We start from the raw sequence: 22,852 nt of genomic DNA, 5'->3' as shown, positions 1-22,852 counted from the left end.
CAAGAGAGGTCCAGTCTTGCTTTTATAAGCTCATTTTTGAAACAAGGAACTTCTTCCCACACTAATCCACTCACAAGGCCAGAGCCCTCAAGGCCTAGTCACCTCTCATCAGGCCTCACCTCCCTGCACAATTGCATAAGGGATTAAGTAAGCCCTCCCATTAAGAATTTGGGGAAGCACATTCAAGCCATAGCAATCCAGATCATAAATATTTTAGGCTTTTTAGACCATATGGTCTTTGTTGAGGTGATTCAACTCTGTCACTACAGTGTAAAAATTGCAAAAGATAATGTGTAAAGGAATGTGTGAGACAGTGCCACAATAAAACATGATTTATGGAAGCAGGTGGCAGCACAGATTCACATCTACAGGCTGCAGCTCCTGCACCAAGCTATAAAAAGGGAATGGCACCCCTCTCTTCCTCCATCTTACTAGATCTCTATGATGATCAACCTAGTTTTCTGTGAACAATGTTAAGTACTCTGCAAGACTCAGTTACTTTCGGTAAGATTTATTATCAGTTCCCACGCTAGGTACTTTACTTAGCAAAATAAACCACAAAGATACTCTAGGAGAAGTTGAAACAGAGTTTATATCAGCTAGGATAACAAAACAAGCAACAGAAAACCAGCTGGAATAATAGGAGGTTCCACTCACCTGTGTAACTGTTAAGCACAGAGACAGGAGAGAGTTGAGTTTGGACTGATCAAGGAGTTCAAAACCAAGGACAAAATTATTTCCATCTTCTATATCTGTCTTTTTAAGCATTAGTCTCATCTGTAACTAGCTTCTCTATAGTCACAAAATGAGAGTTGCGTGGGGGATGCACACTCTTCAATATTCATAGCAAAAGTCCTATTAGACATACTGTTACAGAGTTCAGCACCACTGGGGAAGACTACCCAGACTCAAAAAGTTCCGAATCAGCCAAATTAAGCTTTTACAATTTTATTAGAATTTTAAAGAAAAAGAAATCCTCAGGGCAGGTAAGCTGGTAATCTTGGCAGCTGCCTTGAGGTGAATGATAGGAAGGAAGAAAGCCACAAAGCCTGCCTGGGAGGTCAGACACGTGACTGACTGGCAGCCACATGGCTGGGAGAAGGAAGCTTTAGAGAAAAAGAACTGCAAGATGCTAGGGGCAGCCCAAAGCCGTACAGAAAGCATGTTTAGTAAGAAAGCCTTGAAAAAGAAAAAGGAAAGAATTCAGGGAAGCAGGCAACTCACAGACTACATGGCTTTAGCTAGGAAGTTCTATACCAGTAGGCAGGGTTCCAGGCAGGAAAAAATCACTATCTTAGTAACAAACTAGGTATCCCGCCCATTTATTCAGCATAACCCGCCTTACGAGGGGTGGTCCTAGGACCAGATGATTGACCAGTTAAACTTACATAAAATGGAGGCGCTCAGGTTATTACAGTACTGACACATTCCTGTAGTCCCAACATTCAAGAGCCAGAGTCAGGAAGATAGTGAGTTCAAGATCAGCCTGGGTTACATGGCAAATTTGAGACCCATCTAGACTAGACCCTGATGAAAAAAACCAAAAATTGTGTTGAGATTTATTCATTTTAATTTGACCTTTCGGGTCACATTTCCACCCCAGAACTAAGCACTCTAGCTAGATAAGGAAGGAATACGACTTGGCTTAAGTTAATCAAGTCCTCCCCGGCACCCAGGAACAAGGTTTGCTTCTTGCATAGCTCATGGGCAGCTTGGGGAGGAACAGATGCCATAGTGAAAAGCAGGATGCTGCTAGGGAAGGAAGGGGACTCCTGGAGCTGGGTGGTCAACAGTAACTGAACAGTAGAACCATGCTGAACTGTACTGATCACAGAAGAGCTCTGCCCTGTTATACTGCTGCCCTGCCCTAATGAGCAGGATAGAACTTTCTAGCCCACTGTAAGCTGCCCCAAATTTGCAAGTCAGTGTTACTATAAATTCCAACCCAGCCTGGGCTGCAGTGTGAGGACCTATCTCAAATAAACAAAGGCCAAATTGAATTAATGTTCAAATGCCCCAGTGGGTTTAAGTACATCTGTACATCCCTTTGCATAAAACAGTATGAGTTTCCCAAAGTTGCTTATGAATTGAAACTTGTAACTCAAACATTAAATAAATATACTAGATAACTCCACATTTCTGTAAAGCAAGAAGATTATGGCAAAAGGAATATTTCTTCTAAGTTGTTGTAGTTGAACTATAATAACAAGTTTGGGGTTTGTTGTTTTGTTTTATTATCATTCATTTGTTTGTTGTGGTGTTTTACAACTGTCTGTTTCAAATGCTTGGCTATTGATAGATTTCCAGACCACCAACTCAACTATCTGCACTGGGGAAGCTCTGTGTCAGTGATTCGGCATGTGGCCTTCTCTTTTCTTTATTCTTTCTTTTTTTGAGACAGGCTCTCACTATGTAGCCCAGTCTGGCTTGGATTTCATAGCAATACCAGCTTGCAAATTTTGGACAGCTTACAGTAGGATAGAAAATTCTATCCTGCTGATTAGGACAGGCTGCCCTTGAACTCACAATGCTCTACCTGCCTCTGCCTCCTGAGCACTGGCATTAAAGGTATGCACCACCACGCCCAGCTACCATGTAGCCTTTAGACCCACTGCAGCAGAATCACTCTAGACCTTGTTAGATGCACACCCTCGGACCCCCCATCCTGGACCTACTGAATCAGAAATTCTGGGGTGAGACCCTGACAGGCTGTGGCCTAACAAGGTCTCCAGATGATTGTGAGGCCTGTTTGCAGGGATGGGAGTTGGAAAAGGTTTGCTGCCTGAAATCCAATCTTTTCACATCTAAACCTTTAAAAAGAATTGGTCCCTTTGTCCCCTTGAATGCTTCCCTTATGGTCAATTAATTACTCTCTCTTCAGTTTATGGAACGCAGGCTGCCTGTGAGGATGGTAGTCCTTTCTTGACTTGCTGTCTAGCTCACTGATATGTGAAGGCATCAAGCCAAGCACTGATAGCCAAGACACAATAATGTTTTCATGACCATTGAACACCTTTATCAAAACCTGATATTTTACCATTATCAGTTTTTAGCTCACTAACTCAGTGTTATTTTATTCTCAAGTTAGTGCTGTTGGTTGAAGAGAACCTTTGGGATTTTTTTCTGGCACTGTGAAGCGTAGAAGGCAAGAACAGAATATGTTCAGCAGGAATGCTGTTAGGATTAACATCAAACAACAACAGCCTCACACTGAAGAGTTCATGTCCAACACGTGCTATGAAATTTAAATGCCATGAATTATATCAAGAAAAATGCATAAACCCTGAGAATATTGCTTTCTACACTTTGTAAAATTATGCCTGGAATATTTTTTCATATTTTATTTATTATTTTTATTTTATGTGTATGAATGCATTACCTACATGTATGTGAGGGCACCCATGTCATGCAATGGCCGCAGAGGTCAGAAGAGGGCTTCAGATTCCCCTGGAACTGGAGTTAAGGATGGTTTGTAGCTGCCATGTCGGTGCTGGGAATTGAACCTGGGTCCTCTGCAAGAGCAGTCAGTGCTCTTAACCACTAAGCCATCTCTCCAGCCCCATGTCCAGGAGATTTATGTTTAATGCTCTTTTAAATTTTTTTAAAATTTTTTATGTAAATGAGTGTTTTACCTGCATGTATGTAAGTGCAGCTGTGTTGTGCAATGCCCACAGAGGCCAGAAGAGGATGTTGGATCCCCTAGAACTAGATTAATGGATGTTTTCTACCTGCCATGTGGGTGCTGGGAACCAAACCCAGGTCCTCTGCAAGAACAGCCAGTGCTCTTAACCATTGAGCCTTTTCCTCATCCCCTATATTTAATGTTCTTGTAAAGGGCATGCTTCAAAATTTAAACTCAAAAAGTAATGCGTATTTGTTTTTTGTTTCTTTAAAGATCTTTATGAATACACTAAAATATCTCCAAATTCATGACTATCTCCTAGATGTGGATTTGTGGAAGCTCTTTGCAAACCTGGAGGAGTTAACTCAGGTGAGCCAAAGACAAGGATAACAGTAGTCATGTGTTGAAATTCAACAGAAAACTTGATCGTGTAAATTCATGCTTATCCAGGTGAGGTGGCACATGCCTTTAATCCTAGCACTAGGGAGGCAGAGGCAGGTGAATCTCTGTGAGATCTAGGCCTGCCTGGTTTATATAGCAAGTTCCAGGCCAGTTGGGGTTACAGGAGACTCTATTTCAAAAAGCAACAAAACAAAAACAAAAGAAAGTTCATGCTTGGTACAGATCTGTGGCTTATTCCATATTCTCGCATAATCGGATGGTCAGTTCAAGTTTACAAGGCGGGATGTGTAAACATCTGTCATCTTCCCAATAGGTTGTAGACATGAGTTAACCTTCGTTCACAGTAGACATTTGCCTGGCATGATGGCTTATGACTGTATCCCCAACACTCAGGAGGCTGAGGCAGGAAGGCTGCAAGTCTGAAGCCATCTACAGAGCAAGTTCCAGGGCAGCCTTGTCATATAATGAGACTATCTGAAAGAAAGAGAGAAAAAGAGAATGAGAGAAAGAGCGAGAGTCCTACAGCATTATTTTTTTTTGTGTTTAGTTGCTCAAATGAATGACTTTTTCATATTTATATATTACAAATAAGTATCTTCTCAAAATGAAATAGAGGCAGCAATAAGATATATTCACCTGGGCTGGGCATGTAGCTTAGTGGTAGAGCATTTGCTGCATATATACACACACGACCCTAGGTTTGATCTACAGTCCAGGACCATTAAAAAAAAAAAATTAAAAGCATTCTTTTTAAACAAAAGTAAAAGAAGGTGGGAGGAATAAATCTTTACATGTTACTTGGAGATAAATTTGAAATAAGAAACATCTGTAAGAATTCCTCAGCTCATCATGTCACTTTCAGCCCTCATTCCTGAGCGAGCACCCACTTGTTTTCTTTCTCTCTGGCCCTAGACAAGTCTTGGCTTTGTGAACAGTCTTCTCGGCATCATCAAGGACTATGTGAATGCTTCTGGGACTTCACCGTTGATGGATTTCCTTTCTGTGCTCACAAAGGTAAATCCTTCTTGGGCGATCTCAGCTTCCTGCAATAAAATCCTTCTACCTCCCAAGACAGTTATTTATAGTCACCTGATTTTTGTTCTTGCTCATCCTGGGAAAGGTCCACCATTACCTGCCTTAAAGGAACTATCTCTTTCTCCACCAATCAATGTTTTCAAAAATAATGTGCAAATTCTGTTTTCACACTGTTACAGTTCCAGTAGATTTTTAAAAATTACATTTTTGTTTATTTATTTGGGGGTTTCATGTGCCACGGTACACGTGTGGAGGTCAGAGGACAACTTTCTGGAGTCAGTTTTCGTCATTCACCGTGCGAGTCTGAGGGATTGAACTCAGATCCTCAGGCTTGATGACAAGTGCCTTTACCCACAGAGCCATCTCTCTGGCCTTCAGGGCTACGGCTTTTAATAACATAAAAACCTGCATGTATGGAAAAATCATTTCCAAGTGTGTTTTTAAAATGATTTCAATTTAAAGTAATATTCATGGCAATAGTTTAGTGTCTGCTAATTAGTTGTCTGTCTCTCAGAAAGAAGCAAAACAAACTTTCAAATCCATCACCAGCCCTGATAATACTTAAGCAATGAGAGGAAAGGTTTTGTTCTCATTTAGCAACATTTTAATTCTTCTACTCCCACTAAAAAAAAAAAAAAAAAAAAGTTGAGATTTACTGAACATTTACTAAGTGCTATGTGTGAGAGCATGGCCCTGCACACAATGTACAAGATGAAAGCCCTCTCCCTTGAGGAATCCTCAGCCTGGTGTGAAGCAATTACTCCAGTATTGATTACTGATTACATAATCAAACAGATAAAAATTGCAAGGGGCGTGGAGAATGTAGATACCAAGAGCTTCCAAAAGGAAACTTTCTCTGTGGGGTGGGAGGAGGGACAGTTACTGATGGGGTATGCTTCCTGGAGAAAGGATGCTGAAAATAAGCTATGAGGAAGGGGGTGGGGATCAACACGGCCCCCATAAGCAGGAAGTTAGGTGGAGAGTGGAAAGGTCCTTTAATAACTTTGAAAACAAATCAAATTGAACAAACTGTGTGTGGAAAAAAAGAAGAAACAGAATTTTAGGTATTAGCTAACAGCTCTGGATCTCTCAGTTCCTTCAGAGTCAAAATGTTTTGAAATTCATGTTTTAATAAATAGTCTGGAAAGACACCAGCTACTCATCAAAGCACAGAACCTTCTAAAGGGTAGGATACTAATATATTCTTTACTAAAGGTCTATATATGACCTATGTATGAATGCTCCATGCTGTTACTTGCAAAGAGTTTAAGCAACCTTTCCTAGATTTAAAAGGTTCTGCATCAGTCAGACTAGATTCTGTTGCACCACAGTAACAAGCAATCCCCAAATCTCAGCAGCCTTGTTCACATCTCATTTAATGCTCTACTTCTGCTTTGACACTGTCCTAACTCTGGGCCCCATGCTGATGGAGCAGTCACTACTGGGAACAGGACCAGTTTTCACATCTAAGGCAAGAGAGTCTGTGGCCACTCAGTCACTGACTCTAAAGTTTCTGGCTGAAGCAACACATGGCATATTTCATTGACCAGAGAAAGAAACATGGTCAAGTTACTTTCAGAGGAGGAGGTATTGATAATCATCCTAGGAAAGGAAATCAATGAACAGTGAACAGTCCACACAGCACCTCACAAGAAGCTCATGAGCTGGTAAATGGGTATGTGTTGTTATCACATGGGAGCCATCTAAGGAAGTCTTGGAGAAGGAAATGGACCTGGAGAAGTCAGATAATTTGGCTAAGGTCACATAGCTAATGGGCACTAGAACAGGAGTTTTTAAAAATAACTTTTGTAAAAGGCAGAAGATTTATACTGTCTGAAGAGAAACCAGAGTATTAAAAAAAAAATAACTATTGTGTCTGGGCATGGTGGCATATGCCTTTAATCCCAGCACTCGGGAGTTAGAGGCAGGTGGATCTCTATGAGATTGAGGCCAGTCTAGTCTACATATCAAGTTCCAGGCCAGTTGGGACTACAGGAAGACCCTGTCTCAAAAAGACTAAAATAAATAATAAATAAATAAATAAATAAAACTTAATTTGACAAGTCCATATATATATATGTATATATACTTATATATATGTATGTATATAAAGCACATTCTGATTAATACACCCCTTCATTCTCTCAATCTCCCTCCCACCCCATAAGCCAATCCACCTTCAAGTCTCTTTACTATATGTATATGTTTGGAGGTTTTAGGGGGTGGTGATAATGGTGGATTTATTGTTGGCTTGTTTTGTTTGAGATCATCTCTGTGAACATGTTTGGAATGATCCACTGGAGGCTGGTGTGTTCCTCAGAGAATATACAACTAAAGAAAATGACTGCCCCATCCCCAGAATCCCTCAGTAGCCAATAGTTCAGCAGGGAGGGGCAGAGCTCTGTGACCGCCCCCCTCCATCCATGATTGACTGTTGATAGGCCCAGTCTTGTACAGGCCTTTTGCAGGCAGCTCAGTTGCTGTGAAGTCATTACTGCATTGCTTGAGCCATGCTTAGAAGGCTGCACCTCACAGCCCTCCTCCTATCTTCTGGCTCCTATTTTCTTTCTACCTCCTCTTCAGGGCTCTTACACTCTTTCTGCCTCTTCTTACTACAGAGTTACTTGATCCTTAGAGGGGTAGATCCTTAGGGCTAAGCATTGAACTGTCACTTATTCTCAGCACCTTGAGCAATCATGAGTCTGAATTCACCATCATTCGTTACAAAGAGCAGCTTCTCTGATTAAAGATGGCAGTAGCATTTGTCTCCGGGTATAAACATAAATATTTAGAAGGCAGCTTGGTGCCAGGATCATTTAGCTAAAAACAGTAGTTGACTTCACCTGTAGAGCCTACAGCCTCCTCAGTCATGGGTTGTCAGGTTTGGGTGGCAAATGCCTTTACCCTCTGACCCTCTGAGTTATCTCACTGGCCTTCAAAGTAGTTTTAATGGCATTTCCCTGATGACTAATGATGCTGGATGTTTTAAAAATGTTTATTACTCATTTGTGATTTTTCTTTAGAGAATTCTGTATTCAGATTCATGTTCTATTTTTTATTGGGTTTTTCATTTTCATAATAGTTTTTGAATAATTTGTATGTTCTAGATACTAATCCTCTGCTGTAGAAATAGCTGGCAAAGATTTTTCTTTCTGTAGACTGTCTCTTCCCTTTGGTTTCCTTTGCTATATGGAAGCTTTTTAGTTTCATGAGATCCTATTTGTTAATTGTTGGTCTTATTTATTGTTCTATCAGTGCCCTATTCAGAATTCCTTTCCTGTGCCTATATACTGAAGTGTTCTCCCTCCTTTTCCTCTAGCAGTATCAAAGTATCTGTTCCTATATTGAGATCTTTGATCCATTTGGAGTTGAGTTTAGTACAGGGTAAGAGATAAGGATCTAGTTTCATTCTTTTGGGTGTTGATATCTAGTTTTACCAGCACCATTTATTAAAGATGCTGTCTTTCTTCTACTGTGTATTTTTAGCATTTTTGTAGAAAATCAGTTACTTGCAGTTGGGTAGAGTTATATCTGTGTCTTCTATTCTAAACTGTTAGTCTACATGTATGTGTTTTTGTGCTAATACCATGCTGTTTTGAATTACTATGGTTTTATAGTAGAACCTGAAATCAGGTATGGTACCAGTGTTCTTTTCATTCAGAATTGTTTTGTCTATCCTTGGTCTTTGTGCTTCCATATAAATTTTAAGGGATTTTGTTTGTTTGTTTGTTTTTGTTTTTATTTCCTGTGCATATGAAGAACGACCCTGTAATTTTGATTAGGATTGCATTGACTTTGTAGACTGCCTTTGGTAGGATGGCCATTTTCACAGTATTAATTCTTTGGATCCATCATCATGGAAGGTCTTTCCCCCTTCTAGTGTCCTCTTCAGTTTCTTTCTTGAATGTCTGTCTTAGTTTTCATTGTAGAGAGCTTTCGTTTCTTTGGTTAGGCTTACTCTGGAACTGAATTCTAAGGCTGAGCACTACTGACTGAGCCACTTAACAGTTGCTTTCTGCTTCTGAGGTTTCTCAGGCTTGTCAGTGACCTGAGGAAAGTCCTGCAAGTATTCTTCTCAGTCGAACTATCAACAGAGACCTAAAATAAACTCATATTATTCTTTCAGATCATTTCTTTCTTGAGCTAAAAACTTGACATAGATCTTCATAACATTTCATTCTTTGAAGTCTGGAGCAAAATATTTTTCTAGGTTTTCTCTGTCTTCACTATTGCTATTTCCTGTTAGGACTTTGGAGGAGAGTCTGCTTTCTCTCTGTAGTTCTAACATTTCCAACAAGTACAGTTTTCTTCTCTGAGCCCATCACAATGTGATACTGTTGGAAAAACTCCATTATAGAGCCCATGACTTGTTATATTAATCAGTAAATCTACACAAAGGCACATAGAAATGGTGTGGTAAACATTATGGAATTGTAAAGAAAGTACCTGCCTGAACAGCCAAAAGTCTTGCTGAAAAGAAAAGAATTACCTGTTACACTTACTGAGATGGAGGCACACTGTGTGCTGTGCTCAGTTTGACCACTGTTATGTGTGAACATTTATTGAAAAAAATGACAGTTTGCCTTATTCCAAAATGAATTTGAGGTAGCCTCAGGTGCATTATTATTATAGTAAGTTGAAGACATTAAATAAAAATAATGAAGAAAAGAGAAGATTTAGAAGGCTACTAAAAAAATGCACGTTATATACACAGTACATTTCATAGAAATGTTCCAAATCTCTACATATTTAGAAGCCAGAGAATTAAATTTACGTATTGAGGACTACTTAATAAAAAGTTAAATGTCATTACTGTAATGACATACTAATGTAAGCCTAACATAAAGTGCAATACCTAGTGTGAGGCACAGAGGAATGACACATAGTGGTGGTCAAGCTAAAAATCTTTAATTAGCTAGCAGTCAAGAGGGGGCTAATGCCCAAAAGAACTCTTGACAAGGGGCGGCAGTTTATAAAGTCTAAAAACACAATTACATCATACCAAGGGCAAAGTCAATAACCACAGTCCATCAGATCATCACAGTTACACCAGAATAGGGACAGGTTAGTTAACAAAGAAGTTTCAGTTAACAAAAAGTTTCTAAGCTTTGGTTAGGGAAAACAAGTTTCTCAGAATTGCAGGAACAATAGGCTCCCTGGATATGCAGGCATAACTGGTAGAGGGGTTCTACCTACCTGGTTGTAAGTTTCCCAGTATTATAGAAACAATGCACACCCAGAAACTGCAGGTTCTGCCTTCATGGGACAGTTCTTCCTGGCTGGTTGAACAGGAACGGCTAGGCCAAAACATAGTATAGAGCAAAAGTCAGCTAGAACAAAATGGAGTCAGTTTGGTCATGGAAAGCATGGAAAGCAAAGGTAACATTTGTTACTAGGCACCATGCAGGATGGTGAGCTCAGCAACACATGATCAGAAGTGAAAGGCTCAGTCAACTTAAGACATTCAACATAGAATCATCTGTTACCAATCGAACCACCCTGAATGCATCCAGTTTTATCTAACTAGAATATTCTTTTCATTTGGGGTGAGATTTCATTGTGGCATTAATTTTATTATAGGAGTACCATGTTTTTAAAAGCATGTTTGTGTGGAGGTTACTTGTCTAGCTCTGCACAGCCATAGGACCTGCATGATACTGGTGACTCCTGGGTGACCACCACAGTGTGATCTTAGCAGCTCCAATGTGATTGTGGCAGCTCCCACTTGATCATGGTGACACCCATGCTCTTCCCTCATTCTAATCAATGACAAAGGTGAAGAGAAGGAGTGCCTAACTTCCTTTCCTTCTCTTGCAGTATTTCCAAGGGACCCTCTGCCAGAGCCACCAGACCTACTGCCTGAATTACTCTGCTGCTGTATTTTATCTGGAGATCCTGAGGCAAAGAGACGACTTCCGCATTTATTTAAAGGTATAGTACCAGTTTTTGCCTTTTATATTTTCTCAACACTCTTGAGTGTTAACAGATACTGAAAATTATTATACCCAAATTAAGTGAGAAAGAAGAAAAATAAGTGATGTACACTATATTAACTGTAATTGTGCTTTCCTCATAAATGCAACTTCCATCACATTTTATTTATTTATTTAAATATTTATTTTACTTTTATTTATGTGTATGGGTGTATTGCCTGCATGTATGTAAGTGCACCCATGTCATGCAGTGCCCGTGGAGGTCAGGTAACGAATCCCCTGGAACTGGAGGTTAATGATGGTTGCTAGCTGCTATGTGGCTGGAAATCAAACCCTGGTCCTCTGCAAGAGCAGTCAGTGCTCTTAACTGCTGAGCCATCTCTCCAGCCCCTTTTACCACATTTTAAGTGGTGCACATCTGGAATCCAAATATCATAGGGATGAAAGAATTTTGGCTGGGGCTTTAAAATGTTTTATTTGTTCATTAGTTTGTGGTAGAAATGGGTACATTGTAAGAAGAAAATTGCAATCAGAACATAAGCTTTGTTGGTGACTAAATTTGGCCTTTGTGGGATTTAATCTCAGCGAAGTCCTGTTGCACAGAACTAGGCCTCCTGCTTATGTTGTGTTCTATGCAAGGGCAGGCCCCAGCTCCCAGAGCAGGCTGCAGTGTTGTCTTGTAGTGTGTTAGTTCAAGGTCTTCAAAGCCTTAGAACAAATAATTTCTGCTGGGAACTTTCGTATTTGCTAAGAGCAAATTAGAAACTCATTTTCCTTGACTTTTCCAGTTCCTGAGACTTCATTTGACATTTGTTTTACTCTGAATGATATCTTTTCTGCACTATGCAAGAGTTCTTTTACATGATGTAGAGGAACTGACCCAAGGCTTCCCAGAAAGTCAGCTCTTCCTGCAGCTGCAAGAAGACTGCCAGAGCCTCTCCTGGGAGGCTTGGGAAGAGAGGCTCCAGGGGCTCCCAATGAGTCAACTGTAGATTCGAGGGCTTTGCCATGGCTTCAGTGAGCTAAGAAGCCTGGATGTGGTGGGGAGGAGAAAAAGAGTGAATGATCTTGGAGAACAGACTTGACCTTATTTTTGTAGCTTTGACCTTTAACGTTTTTCTTTCCACTCAAACTGAAATCTCAGAGGTCCATTAGATTTCCCAATAGGTGGGTCAAGAATCTTATAAACGTTGGGGCTGGAGAGATGGCTCAGCAGTTAAGAGCACTGAATGCTCTTGCAGAGGACCCAGGTTCAATTCCCAGCACCCACATGCAGCTGTGAACTGTCCTTAACTCCAGTTCCAGGGGAAACCAGCACCCCCTTATGACCTCTGCAGCATTGCACGACACAGGTGCACTCACGTACATACAGGCAATACACTCACACACATAAAAATAATAAATAAAATGTATATTTTTAAAAAGAGTGTTGCACATGTTTTCCTGAAAGCTGGCAGATTAAACTCTTCCCTAGACCTCTGAATCTGGTCTATTTTGAAGAGCCAGAATGCACTGACTCCATTTGGCTAGCTTCTTCAGACAAGCCCGGACAAGCTCAGGTATATTGTAAATTTTTCCAGTTGTTACCCCCCCCCCTCCACCCTGGAAGCTATAGATTAAGCAAGCCCTAAACATATAAAAGCCTTATAAAAACTTCTGGCCCTAAAGATATCAGTCAGCACGTTCCAATGCCCTGAAGACAGCCCCTGCCAATCAAAACTTCCCCCGGACTCAGGATATGGGGCCATCCAATTATTTTAAAAGATGCTTGGCGCCCGTGGGTTTGTGTAAAGTTCTTCAGTAAAAGCCCCTGCCTGCTATTGTTCGGGGCCAGACACCATCTTTGGCTTGTGGAGTTCGTGCCCGGCTAGCCGCTAATTTGGTTACTTTATACTTTAAATTTCTGAATAAAATTTTTATGCATTTTTCCTTCGTGTCTGTGGGAATTATTCCCGACTCTCGGACCCTAACAATTTCTCTTACGGTCTTTAAGTCAGTAAATATTTATAAATGGATTTGAACATTATAATCTGTATATAAAAACTGAAAACTCACACAGTACCTTAAAAATAGGTACAATTTTATGTTTTTAACATATTGATTGAAAAACTAATTCTATTTTAAAAAATTTGTTTTTAAATTTTTTGTGTATGTGTATTTTACCTCCATGTATCTAAGTGCACCAAGTGCATGCAATGCCTGTAGAGGTCAGAAGAAGGCATTGGATCCCTTAAAGCTGGAGTTACAAACTGTTAGCCACCATGTGAGTGCTGGGAACTGAACCCAGGTACTCTGCAAGAGCAGCTAGTGCTCTTAACCACTGAGTTTTTAAAAATTTAAAACCCACTGCACTTAAATTTTTATTATATTTGTTTACATGTGTATATGTGTGTGGGTGCCCCATGGCATGCATGTGGGTAGAAGTCAGGGGACAACTTGCAACAGTCACTTTTCTCTTTCTACCGTTTGGGTCCCAGGGATTAAACTCAGGTCTTCAGGCTTGGCAGCAAGCACTTTAACCTGCTGAGTCATCTCACTGGGCCCCCATTGCACTTTTAACTAACACAGTTTTCAATTCCCCAGGGGATTTCCCATCACCAGAGAATTATTAGCTTCATGAGACAGAAGTAAGGGAAAGGCTTTAGAGGAATTTAAAGGAAATCTGCCTTCTACTGTCCCGTGGCACAGAACAAAAGCATCCTCATATGTACTAAATGTGACTAAGTTTTGAGCTCTCACTATGGGTGGGCACTTTTCTGTATCCCAGATATCTGTGATCTCTTTGTTTATACAATAGCTCCATAGAATTTTATGTTTCCCATTTTTCTGAAGCCTAATAAACGTAGGCAACTTGCTATAACATAGGAGACACAGGAAGGATTTCAATTCAGGCCTGTCAGAAACCAAGTCATTGTCCTAACACGCTCTGCTATAAATACCTTTCTTAGAGAACTTAAATCTGTATCACATTTCCTGCTGCCTGAATTTGGACTATGGATATGCTGTGGTGTTTTTGCCCTCCTACCATGCACGTAAATTTGAGTTTTATGAATGTACATACATTAACCTGGCACACACAGATGGCAGTAAGAGTCTTCCCACTATTTAGAATCAGTTAGAATGATGCAGAGAAAGAGGCCGGGACCTCTGTATCATGTCTTAGTATCTCTCAGCTAGCAGCAGACGACAGTCCTAGAGCTCAGGGCTTCAGGGTGCTAAGACTCATTGTTTGAGACATCACAGGCCCTAGTGTCTAAACTTTGTATGGATTATCTCATTAAAACCTCTCACCAACCCAAGGAGGCTGTTGCTACTGTTTATATTTGGCAGATAAGGCTGGAAGAGATTTAAGCAAATTTCCCAAAGGTCTCTGGATATTAGTTTCTCCACACCATCTTGTGTTCCACCTAAACAGATTTATTAGAGAAATATTTTCATTTTGTGTCCTTTAACCCCTTTCAGTGTTCCCCTAAATTCATGGGATGTTTATTATAAAATAAAACAGTCTCCATTGATCTATACTCAGCAATGCAAAGGCCTTTCATGTCCAATCTCTCTTGATAGAGATGCTCTTTGATTTCTTTAATGGACCTAAAAAATAAAGCCAATAGAGAGATAAAAGCAAAATGTACAGTTTTACTTTCGTAATTGTCCATCAACTTTGCTCTGTTCTGAGGCTTTTCAGAACACTAAAAGCTTCTGGTATCCCTGTCCAAATCGTGTCTGAGTTATTTACCACTGATGAATCTTGCCTGATTGAAAGGTGGATGTGGTGGGTGTTTTCACACCTGTCCTGACTACCAAGGAATGCTGGAATTTGGAGCTATCCCTTGACACAGGACAGTTGGAATTGGCAGCTCTGGGCTGCTGCGTGTTTTAAGGGCATTCCTAATTGCTGCTGAAACTCAGTTACTGGAATTCCTCAGCCTTCCTGGAGAACCTACAGGTATTGCTGGGATACTACTGAGGAGTCAGCCTGGACTCAGCCTCTAGGGTGACAACACTGTTCACTCCTCCTCTACTTCCCACCTGTTACCAAGGCCAGCCTTTCCCACCTGTAGCCCTTGCTTTCTTCTCTAGGCTTTCCAACCGCACTGAGAACCACAGCCATATGGAGAGGCATCGGGACCTGGAGATCCCTAATGTCTTCTACCACTTCACAGAAGAGGAGCCTGAGCCCAGAGAGGGAAGGTGGCCTGGCTCCTGGAGCTCTGAGCACCCACTGCACCTGTGTAGGGTGTGTTGAAAAGTGTATTCAGCAGGATTCCTGCAAGGAAGAACCCTAAGCGTTTTCAATAGCATTACTTTAATAAAGCTGCCAGTACACAGTACACAGGATGAGACTTCCCACACTGTTGTAGCAACATGGTCGAGCTATGGAGAAAAAAATCAACATGTAAAGGAGAAAGAAAGAAAAGGTTCTCTCTTTTTCCAAAGAAAATAAAGGAGCCAACAAAATGGAGTGTATGAGCCATGCATTCAATCCTTTCTGCAATCCAAAATCTTCAGTAAAATAAAGACGTACACTTACAAAACATTGACATGAGGACATTTGTAGTGAAAACTAACAGGAGATCAGTCAAGGGAACTATGGTTTGAATGTCTTCCACCAAAATCCATGTTGAAATTTAACTCCAAGCTACTAGGAGTAGGTTGGGTCTTTAAGAAGTGAATGGGTCATGAGTGCTCTGCTCTCATAAATGTATTCATTCATCCCTGGGTTAGGAATTAATGAGTTATTACAGGAGAGACTATGCTATAAAAGCAAGCTCTCTGTGGCCTGGTTGTTCTAGCTTACCATGTGATGCTCTGTCTTGGGACTCTAGAGAGTTCTCACAAGCAAGAAGACCCTCACCAGACACAGCCTTTTGAACATCCCAGTTTCCAGAGGTAATTTTTAAATAATTGTTATAAGTTTATAAGGAATAAATGTTTTTCTTTATAAAATACCCAGCTGCTACAACCCCAGATAACAGACTAAAACAGGGTGGTAGCTGTGATTGGTCGGTGCTATTCAGGGAACAAACAGGCTACATAGAATCAGTGTATATGGAACTAGGGTCAAATGTTGCCATTAGAATTTCAGTCTCCATAATTCTGTAAATATTTAGGAGAAGGACTTCTGTGACCCCTTACCTTGGTAGGAATTTGAGCCAATATTTATCTAGATCTCCAAAATGCAATAGGAGGTACTTGGTATAAGACAGCTTTGGTGAAGCAGAAGCAATCTCCCGCAGCGTACTTGGCCCTCTTGAAGACAGCCCTAAAGGGTCCAGACCAAGAATGAAAGGGGAAACAGGGTGGTAGCCTTCCAATGGAAGACACTGAGTGTCACGTTCAGTGTGGATGACTGGCACAAAGTGCTGTAGACTTAGGTGATGCTTGGTGTCAATTGTCAAGTTGGTAGGACCCAGAATCACCTGGAAGATGAGCCTCTGGGCATGTCTGTGTAGTATCACCTTGATGTGGGAAGATCCCTCTTCATTGTGGTCAGCACTATTTCATGGGCTGAGTCCTGGATTGCATGAAAAGGAGAGAGATTTCTGAGCACATGACTGCTCTTCTGACTGCTGATGCAATGTGAGCAGCTGCTTCAAGCTCCTGCTGCCTTGATTTTCCTGCCATGGTTAACAGTGCTTTCAACAGTGAGCTAAAACAAACCCTTTTTCCTTAAGTTGCTTTGTCAGAACATTTTATCATGGCAACAGAAAAGTGGCTGATACAACTTGATAGCTTATGAACAACAGATATTTATTCTTGTAGTTCTGGAGGTTGGTCTTCTGAGATTAGGATTGTTGGATTCTGGTAAGGATCCTTTTCTGGGTTGGAGCCTATTGCTTTTCATATCTTCCCAAGGTGGAAGGACAGCTGGAGAGTTTTGTGAGGTCTCTTCTATAGGGACGCTAGTTCCTCATCAAAGAGGGTAAGATTCATGAGGACTCTGCCCTCGTGCCCCAATCACTTCCCCCAAAGCCTACCTCCTTATGTCATCCAACTGGGGAGGAGGATTTCAACATCTGAATTTTGAAGGGCCATAACATTCTAAGTTAATCCTTTTATAGCAAAACTCAGGATGTTTGATGTGAAAGACTGGGCTAAGAGGAGAATACATCCATAATAAACCTTCTCATATACCGGCCTGTGTAGCTGCCTCATGCATCAAGATCACCCACATAAAAACTGGGCTCTTACATTCAAGAAAGTGACACATTCAATGGAGCAGCCCAGCACATAGAAACATGTCAAAAATATGCTCATGTTTACTGGAGTTTCTCAAATATCATTAATAGAAGTCCAATATATAACCCAAAGCTCTGCTTACTAAAATTCCTTTTCCTGTATTCTCAGATGTGTGCATACTCTGGTACTGTCTCTCCTGAACCCCAACTCCAAACTCTCCCAGGTGAAAGCTGTCTTTGCCTGTCTTCCTCTCCTCTTCCTGTTGCTGTATAATTTAATGGAGGCTACACCACCTAGATGGCTTAGCCTCTTGGATGTCTGACTTCCAACAAGTAGAATTCTCTCTTGCCTTTCTCTCTCTCTCTAGCTCTGGTTCTCATCACTCCTAATTGTGCATCACAGAAAAATGCAAATAAAGCTGGTGAAACCAGAAATTTCCTGCAGGTAAAGTGAAACTCTCAAATGAGAAGGGTAAACAAGGCTGGAACACATGAAACATGCATTTGGGGAGTAAAAATTTAAGGACTTTTGTACTTTCCCTGTGCATCTAAGTCTTGATTAAATTTCCCCCTTTAGAAGGACCCAGTGGTGCGTCACAGGTGGTGCTGTTGATGGCACCCTTTCACCGCTACTAAACAGCTGAAGGTTCCTCTCCTTTCTTTAGCTAGAAAGCAGCAATGTTACTTAGTAATAACCAGAATTACTTCTTGATCACATCTAAGAACCCTATTCCAAATCCTGCATTGATGCTTCGTATGGAATTTTCAAAATCAAAGGCTAGCTAGGTACATTGATGCCTGTAATGTCATGCCTATAATCCCAATATTTAGAAGCCTGAGACCGGAGGAGCTCTATAAGGAGCTCTGGGATATAGAGTGAGTTCAAAGTCAGCCCGTGCTACATAGTGAGACTCTTTTGTCTAAACAAACAAACAAAAATCCATGACTCAGAAATTTTCCAGCAAGCTCTCAGGTGCATCCTGTTAAATCGCAATAATTTTTCCTAGCCAAGTATGGTAGTGCACACTTGCAAGTCCAGTGCTCAGGAGGAATGTCACAAGTTCAAGGTCAGCACAGTCTACGTAGAGAATTCCAGACCAGCCTGGACTACAGAGTGAGACCTTGTCTTAAAAAAACAAAACAACAACAAAACTATCCAGGCTTCCCAGTGCCTCTACAGGAGAAGTGCTAAAACGTGCCTTCTTTTGCTTTTCCCAGTGGTGTGAGCAAAATGAACAGTGCAGACGGCTTCATCTGCCTGAACTACTAGTGGCTCCACTGCACAGACTCACCCGCTATCCCTTATTGCTGAAGAATATCTGGAAAAGGAGTACAGACTCCACTGAGAAGATCATGATCTATTCCATCAAGGAAAAGGTGGAAAAGTCAATTCGTAAGTCCCTGTGATGTGTGAGCTTGATGCAAATGTTAGGGAGTCTGTGCTTCCCAGAACCCATCTGGGTTCCCATCCTAGAAGGTAATTCCTTTGGCTTGGCATCATGGCTCTAGGAAGTGGGATTCAAGTTTGAGTGTATTATAAAACAAACATATACAATAATGGGCTCCTGTCAATCCCCACAAGCTGGTGAGATAGCAGTAAGTTTATACAGGACCCAGCTCCATCTGCAAGGCTTTTAGAATGCAGGCAGGAAAATGTCTACTTTTCATATGATTAAAGGCACTTTGTTTTTTAACACCCATTCTCAATCTCTACAGAAAGCAAATGAGAGTGAAAACCACTCAAAGCCTAATAAGATTATAAACTGCCACTCATTAAAAAAAATCCATATAATCAAGGACCAAACTGAAGATAATTCCAACTGCAATCTTTAGAACTGAAGTTTGGAGCAGGAACTGAGCAAGCCTTATGATGAGCAAATATCTCTGCAAATTTAAACTTAATTCAAAAAGTTCATTATTTAGTTCCACTAAGCAAGATTTCCTGTTGCCCCTCAAAAGGGGACAAAAACTAATTATTGGTGGTATAGAAATGATATATTTACATTCTTTTGCAAATTTAAAAGTAAAACCTCCACTTAATTGGGGAGGAATTTATTCCTCTTTACCAGTCTTTAATTCAAATTTCAAAATGATCTAAAGAATTGGAATTAAAGTTATCCTTTGACTGAGAAAAAATTCAATTAAACTTCTTAAAACACAATGATTTTGATGATGATTATTACGCATTTGAATGGGTTTGAGAGGAAGATAAAAGCAAGTCCTCCAGAGACTTCTCAGTAAAAGACAGATTCCCATTGTTGAAGGAAGAGCTGGGGGGGAGGGGCTTTTGTAAGTCTAAGGTCTTAAAGGTAGCAGTACTCAAGGCTTCCATTGTCCATGGACTCTATGGATCTATGGCTTGCCCCTTTGATTTGATTTCCAAATCAAAACCTCAAAGCAACACAGTGTTAGAAAGTTTGGGGAAATTAATACAAAGCTTGAAAGGGCAAAGGAGAACTAGTCGCCTTTACCATAAAGATGATGAATCTTCACAGTTAGGACAAAATATATGTTTGTCCTTGTTAGTCCATTTGAAAAGGAATCCCTTTAAGCTACTTATGATATGGGGTATAAAATATTACTTTTATTGGTATTAGTTTTCTCAGCAAAAGCTGATTTTTAATTTAGAGAGTTTTCTAAGAACTTTAAGCAACAAAAAATATGCTAACTGAATCTAAATTATGGTCTCCAGGGACAGTCAGTGTGTCTAAATGAGTGTGTGTGTGTGTGTTTGTTAAACTGTATGTTGTAATGTTACATGCATTAAAAAATATACTGGCTGTGTCTTGTCTTTCAGGGGATCTTGAAGGAAAAGTGAAGTGGCTTGACAATTTCCAAAAGTTTAGACATCTACAGGAGATTATAGTGTGGCCTCCACTTTGGGATAGAGATAGAAGGTTTTTCATTCCAGAGGTAAAGAAGAGATTAGTTAGAACTCCTGCCCTTTTCCTGAAGTCTGAAATTCAGGTGGAAATACAGTAGTTTTTGAAAGTCCTTAGCTGTCCACTTGGAGACCGAGTCTAGTTTAATGGGTCAAAGGTAAAGCCTTCATCCATATGATGAGATGTGGGGAGAGTGATATCATCATGCCACTCTTGGGAGGGGATGGGCCTTCTGAGAAGTTCCCACCCTTTTCAATTACCAGGTCTACCTATTAGCACTTCCAAGTATCTTGAACTTTATAGATGGAGTTCATTGTCTGAGCTCCTTGAACATGGTCTTTCTCAATCACTAAAAATATATCTTTTGTTTTCTCCCTTGTTTTGTTAGGGGTTGAAACACAATTTTAAAGAACACATGACAGAAAATGTCTTGTCACCAAGCAACAGGCACCTTCTCTATGAAGGAAAATTAACTCTTGCAGGTAAATAATTAATCTTTGCTATTGTGTAGCTTTTCAGTTGCTGTCAGTTGAAGGGCAAGAGGAATTGTACTTCCATCTTGGCCCAAGGTGTTAGAGGGCATGAATCAGAGTGTTCAGTTTCAGAAGACTTCACACTGCGCTAGCTGTGTGCACTCCATTTCCCCCACTAAAGTGAAATCATTGTATCTAGTTTGTGAAATCTCTTCTAAGAGGAAGTGCCATACATTAAGAACTTATTCAAGGGGCTGGAGAGATGGCTCAGCAGTTAAGAGCACTGACTGCTCTTGCAAAGGACCCAGGTTCAATTCCCAGCACCCACATGGTAGCTACAAACTGTCCTTAACTTCAGTTCCAGGGGAATCTGACGCCCTCTTCTGACCTCCACGGCATTGCATGACATGGGTGCACTCACATACATGCAGGCAATACACTCATACACATAAAACACTTTTTTTTAAAAAAAGAACTTGAATTCAAGGTCTGACATGCAGTCATGTCAGTCAATGACAGCAAGTGTCATCATCTTCATGTTACTCCCCCAATGACGGAGGCAATCAAGCTGCCAAGTGTTTGCTGAGGACCACACACTGGACTGAATAGGAGTCTCTGAAGGCTATGAAATGATGATTCTGTCATCCTTTCTCTCTAGCTGGGAGGTCTCTCCTGTCAGACCACACCATAAGTTCAGAAGTCTTTAGTCTAGGATGCCCAGCAAAGGTTTCATGAGAAACATGGAGCTAGAGGTTAGCTTTGAGGAGTAGAAAGCATGGAGTTGGACAGAGGAAAGACAGGGCATATGAGGAATGCAGCAGGAAAGGCCAGGAGGCAGAAGCCAAGGGAGAGAAAAGGCCCCTAACAGAGTGCATGGGACAGGAAACCCACGATTGACTGCCTGGTCTACCCTCACCTCAGCCTTTTCTGCTGGTCTAACCTTGTGCCAATCACAGGACTCCGACCTGTTTTGGTCCTCCCTTTGTTGTGAGGAATGAGTAAACCCACAGATGTACAAACACTCAAAAGAGTGATAGACACAAAGTCTGTGCTCCATAAATAGTATGATGATCAGAGAGGACTGTCACACGGGAACACACAAGAAGTCAGAGTTCCTTTCTAATTTCTTTTGATGCTGGGGATCAAAACCCAAGGCCTGCATGTGCCCTGTTACTGAACCATACCCCACTAGCTCAAGTCATTGAGTTCTTGACCAGAATGTGATAGGCCTAAAAGGGACCGAACAAAGAATTATCTAGAAGTAATGCAGAAAATGGCACAGAGGAAACAAAAGTAGGAAAGGGAACAGGCAGGGAGTTCAGCAATCAAGTTGCAGGATGAGGAAACAAGGGGTCAGAGAGGCTCTGGGGTTGTGATACACAATCATTTTTAACTGCAGTTAAACTACTAGTTTTATTTGGGAAGATAACAATTTTAACTTTTCTTCGATGTTATAAGTTCATACTATTATAATATATATTGTGTAATATATATGTAATTATATGTTGGGCCAGCGGTGTAGCTCAGCAGTACAGCATTTGCCTAATATCTACAAGATTTTGAGCTCCACATACACACTCCACATAAATATAAATATATATGACAAGATCAAATCAAAGTAACGGAGCAAGAAAACTGTTTCTTACTCTAGAACCACACACCTCTCCGTCTAAACCTGGTCTCCACCTGTAGTTGTCGAAATGTTGTTGACCCCCTTTCCCTCTCTCCAACCCTCCCAATAGTGTGAGATGCATTTGCTTCTCCAAAAATTTTAGGAATGATCATTGATAGAAAAAAATAAATGTGAATGTCGGAGCTATTTCAAGGGTAAAAGCAGGAAGACTTTATGATTAGTAAGACAAGTAAATAGGAAATAAGTCAAATAAGCCTTCACGTATTCTAATTATGTGTCTTAAACTGTTGATGACCCCGTGAGTACTGTGGGAATGGGTTAGGGTTTGGTGGGGCATGGTGAGACATTTCATGGATGCTAATGGGCATCTAGTGGATGGAAAGCCACATGTCCACTGTCATATAGGTACAAGGTAACTGTCATGAGGTAGGAGACGCACCCAAGAAAAAGTCTTCTTAACTAGACCCCTATTTTCTAAAAAATGCTTCTTGTAGGGTCATATGTGGTAGGATGTGGATGAACTTGATGAAGACGCTAATGCCACTTATTTAATGGCACCATCTGTTTTAGCCAAACTCAGCAGAAAAGAGACATCATGGTTTAATATGGTAATGTTAACTCAAGATTAAGTCAACCTTTGGTATTGAGGAGAGATTTGAATGGGCAGGGTCAAAAGACATCATTTTGAAAGGG

The 22,852-nt window shown here is 40.7% G+C and overlaps 1 protein-coding gene across 4 annotated transcripts in view; it reads left to right on the top strand.

Annotated features, from left to right (window-relative positions):
• Plekhg7 (pleckstrin homology and RhoGEF domain containing G7) overlaps window positions 1-22,852 on the top strand; it is a 53,667-nt gene that overhangs the window by 18,535 nt on the left and 12,280 nt on the right. For all 4 annotated transcript variants that reach the window (XM_029559088.1, XM_029559087.1, XM_029559084.1 and 1 more), the window contains 6 exons: window positions 3,896-3,991; window positions 4,937-5,038; window positions 10,877-10,990; window positions 18,390-18,564; window positions 19,969-20,084; window positions 20,442-20,535. In XM_029559088.1, the coding sequence (XP_029414948.1) occupies window positions 3,896-3,991; window positions 4,937-5,038; window positions 10,877-10,990; window positions 18,390-18,564; window positions 19,969-20,084; window positions 20,442-20,535 (697 nt within the window). The remainder of the gene's footprint in view (window positions 1-3,895; window positions 3,992-4,936; window positions 5,039-10,876; window positions 10,991-18,389; window positions 18,565-19,968; window positions 20,085-20,441; window positions 20,536-22,852) is intronic.

The sequence above is a fragment of the Nannospalax galili genome, unplaced genomic scaffold, assembly GCF_000622305.1.
Source record: "Nannospalax galili isolate Female #2095 unplaced genomic scaffold, S.galili_v1.0 scaffold191, whole genome shotgun sequence".
Taxonomy (NCBI): domain Eukaryota; kingdom Metazoa; phylum Chordata; class Mammalia; order Rodentia; family Spalacidae; genus Nannospalax; species Nannospalax galili.
Note: the sequence above shows the minus strand (reverse complement) of the source record. Positions and strands in the feature narration are given on the sequence as shown.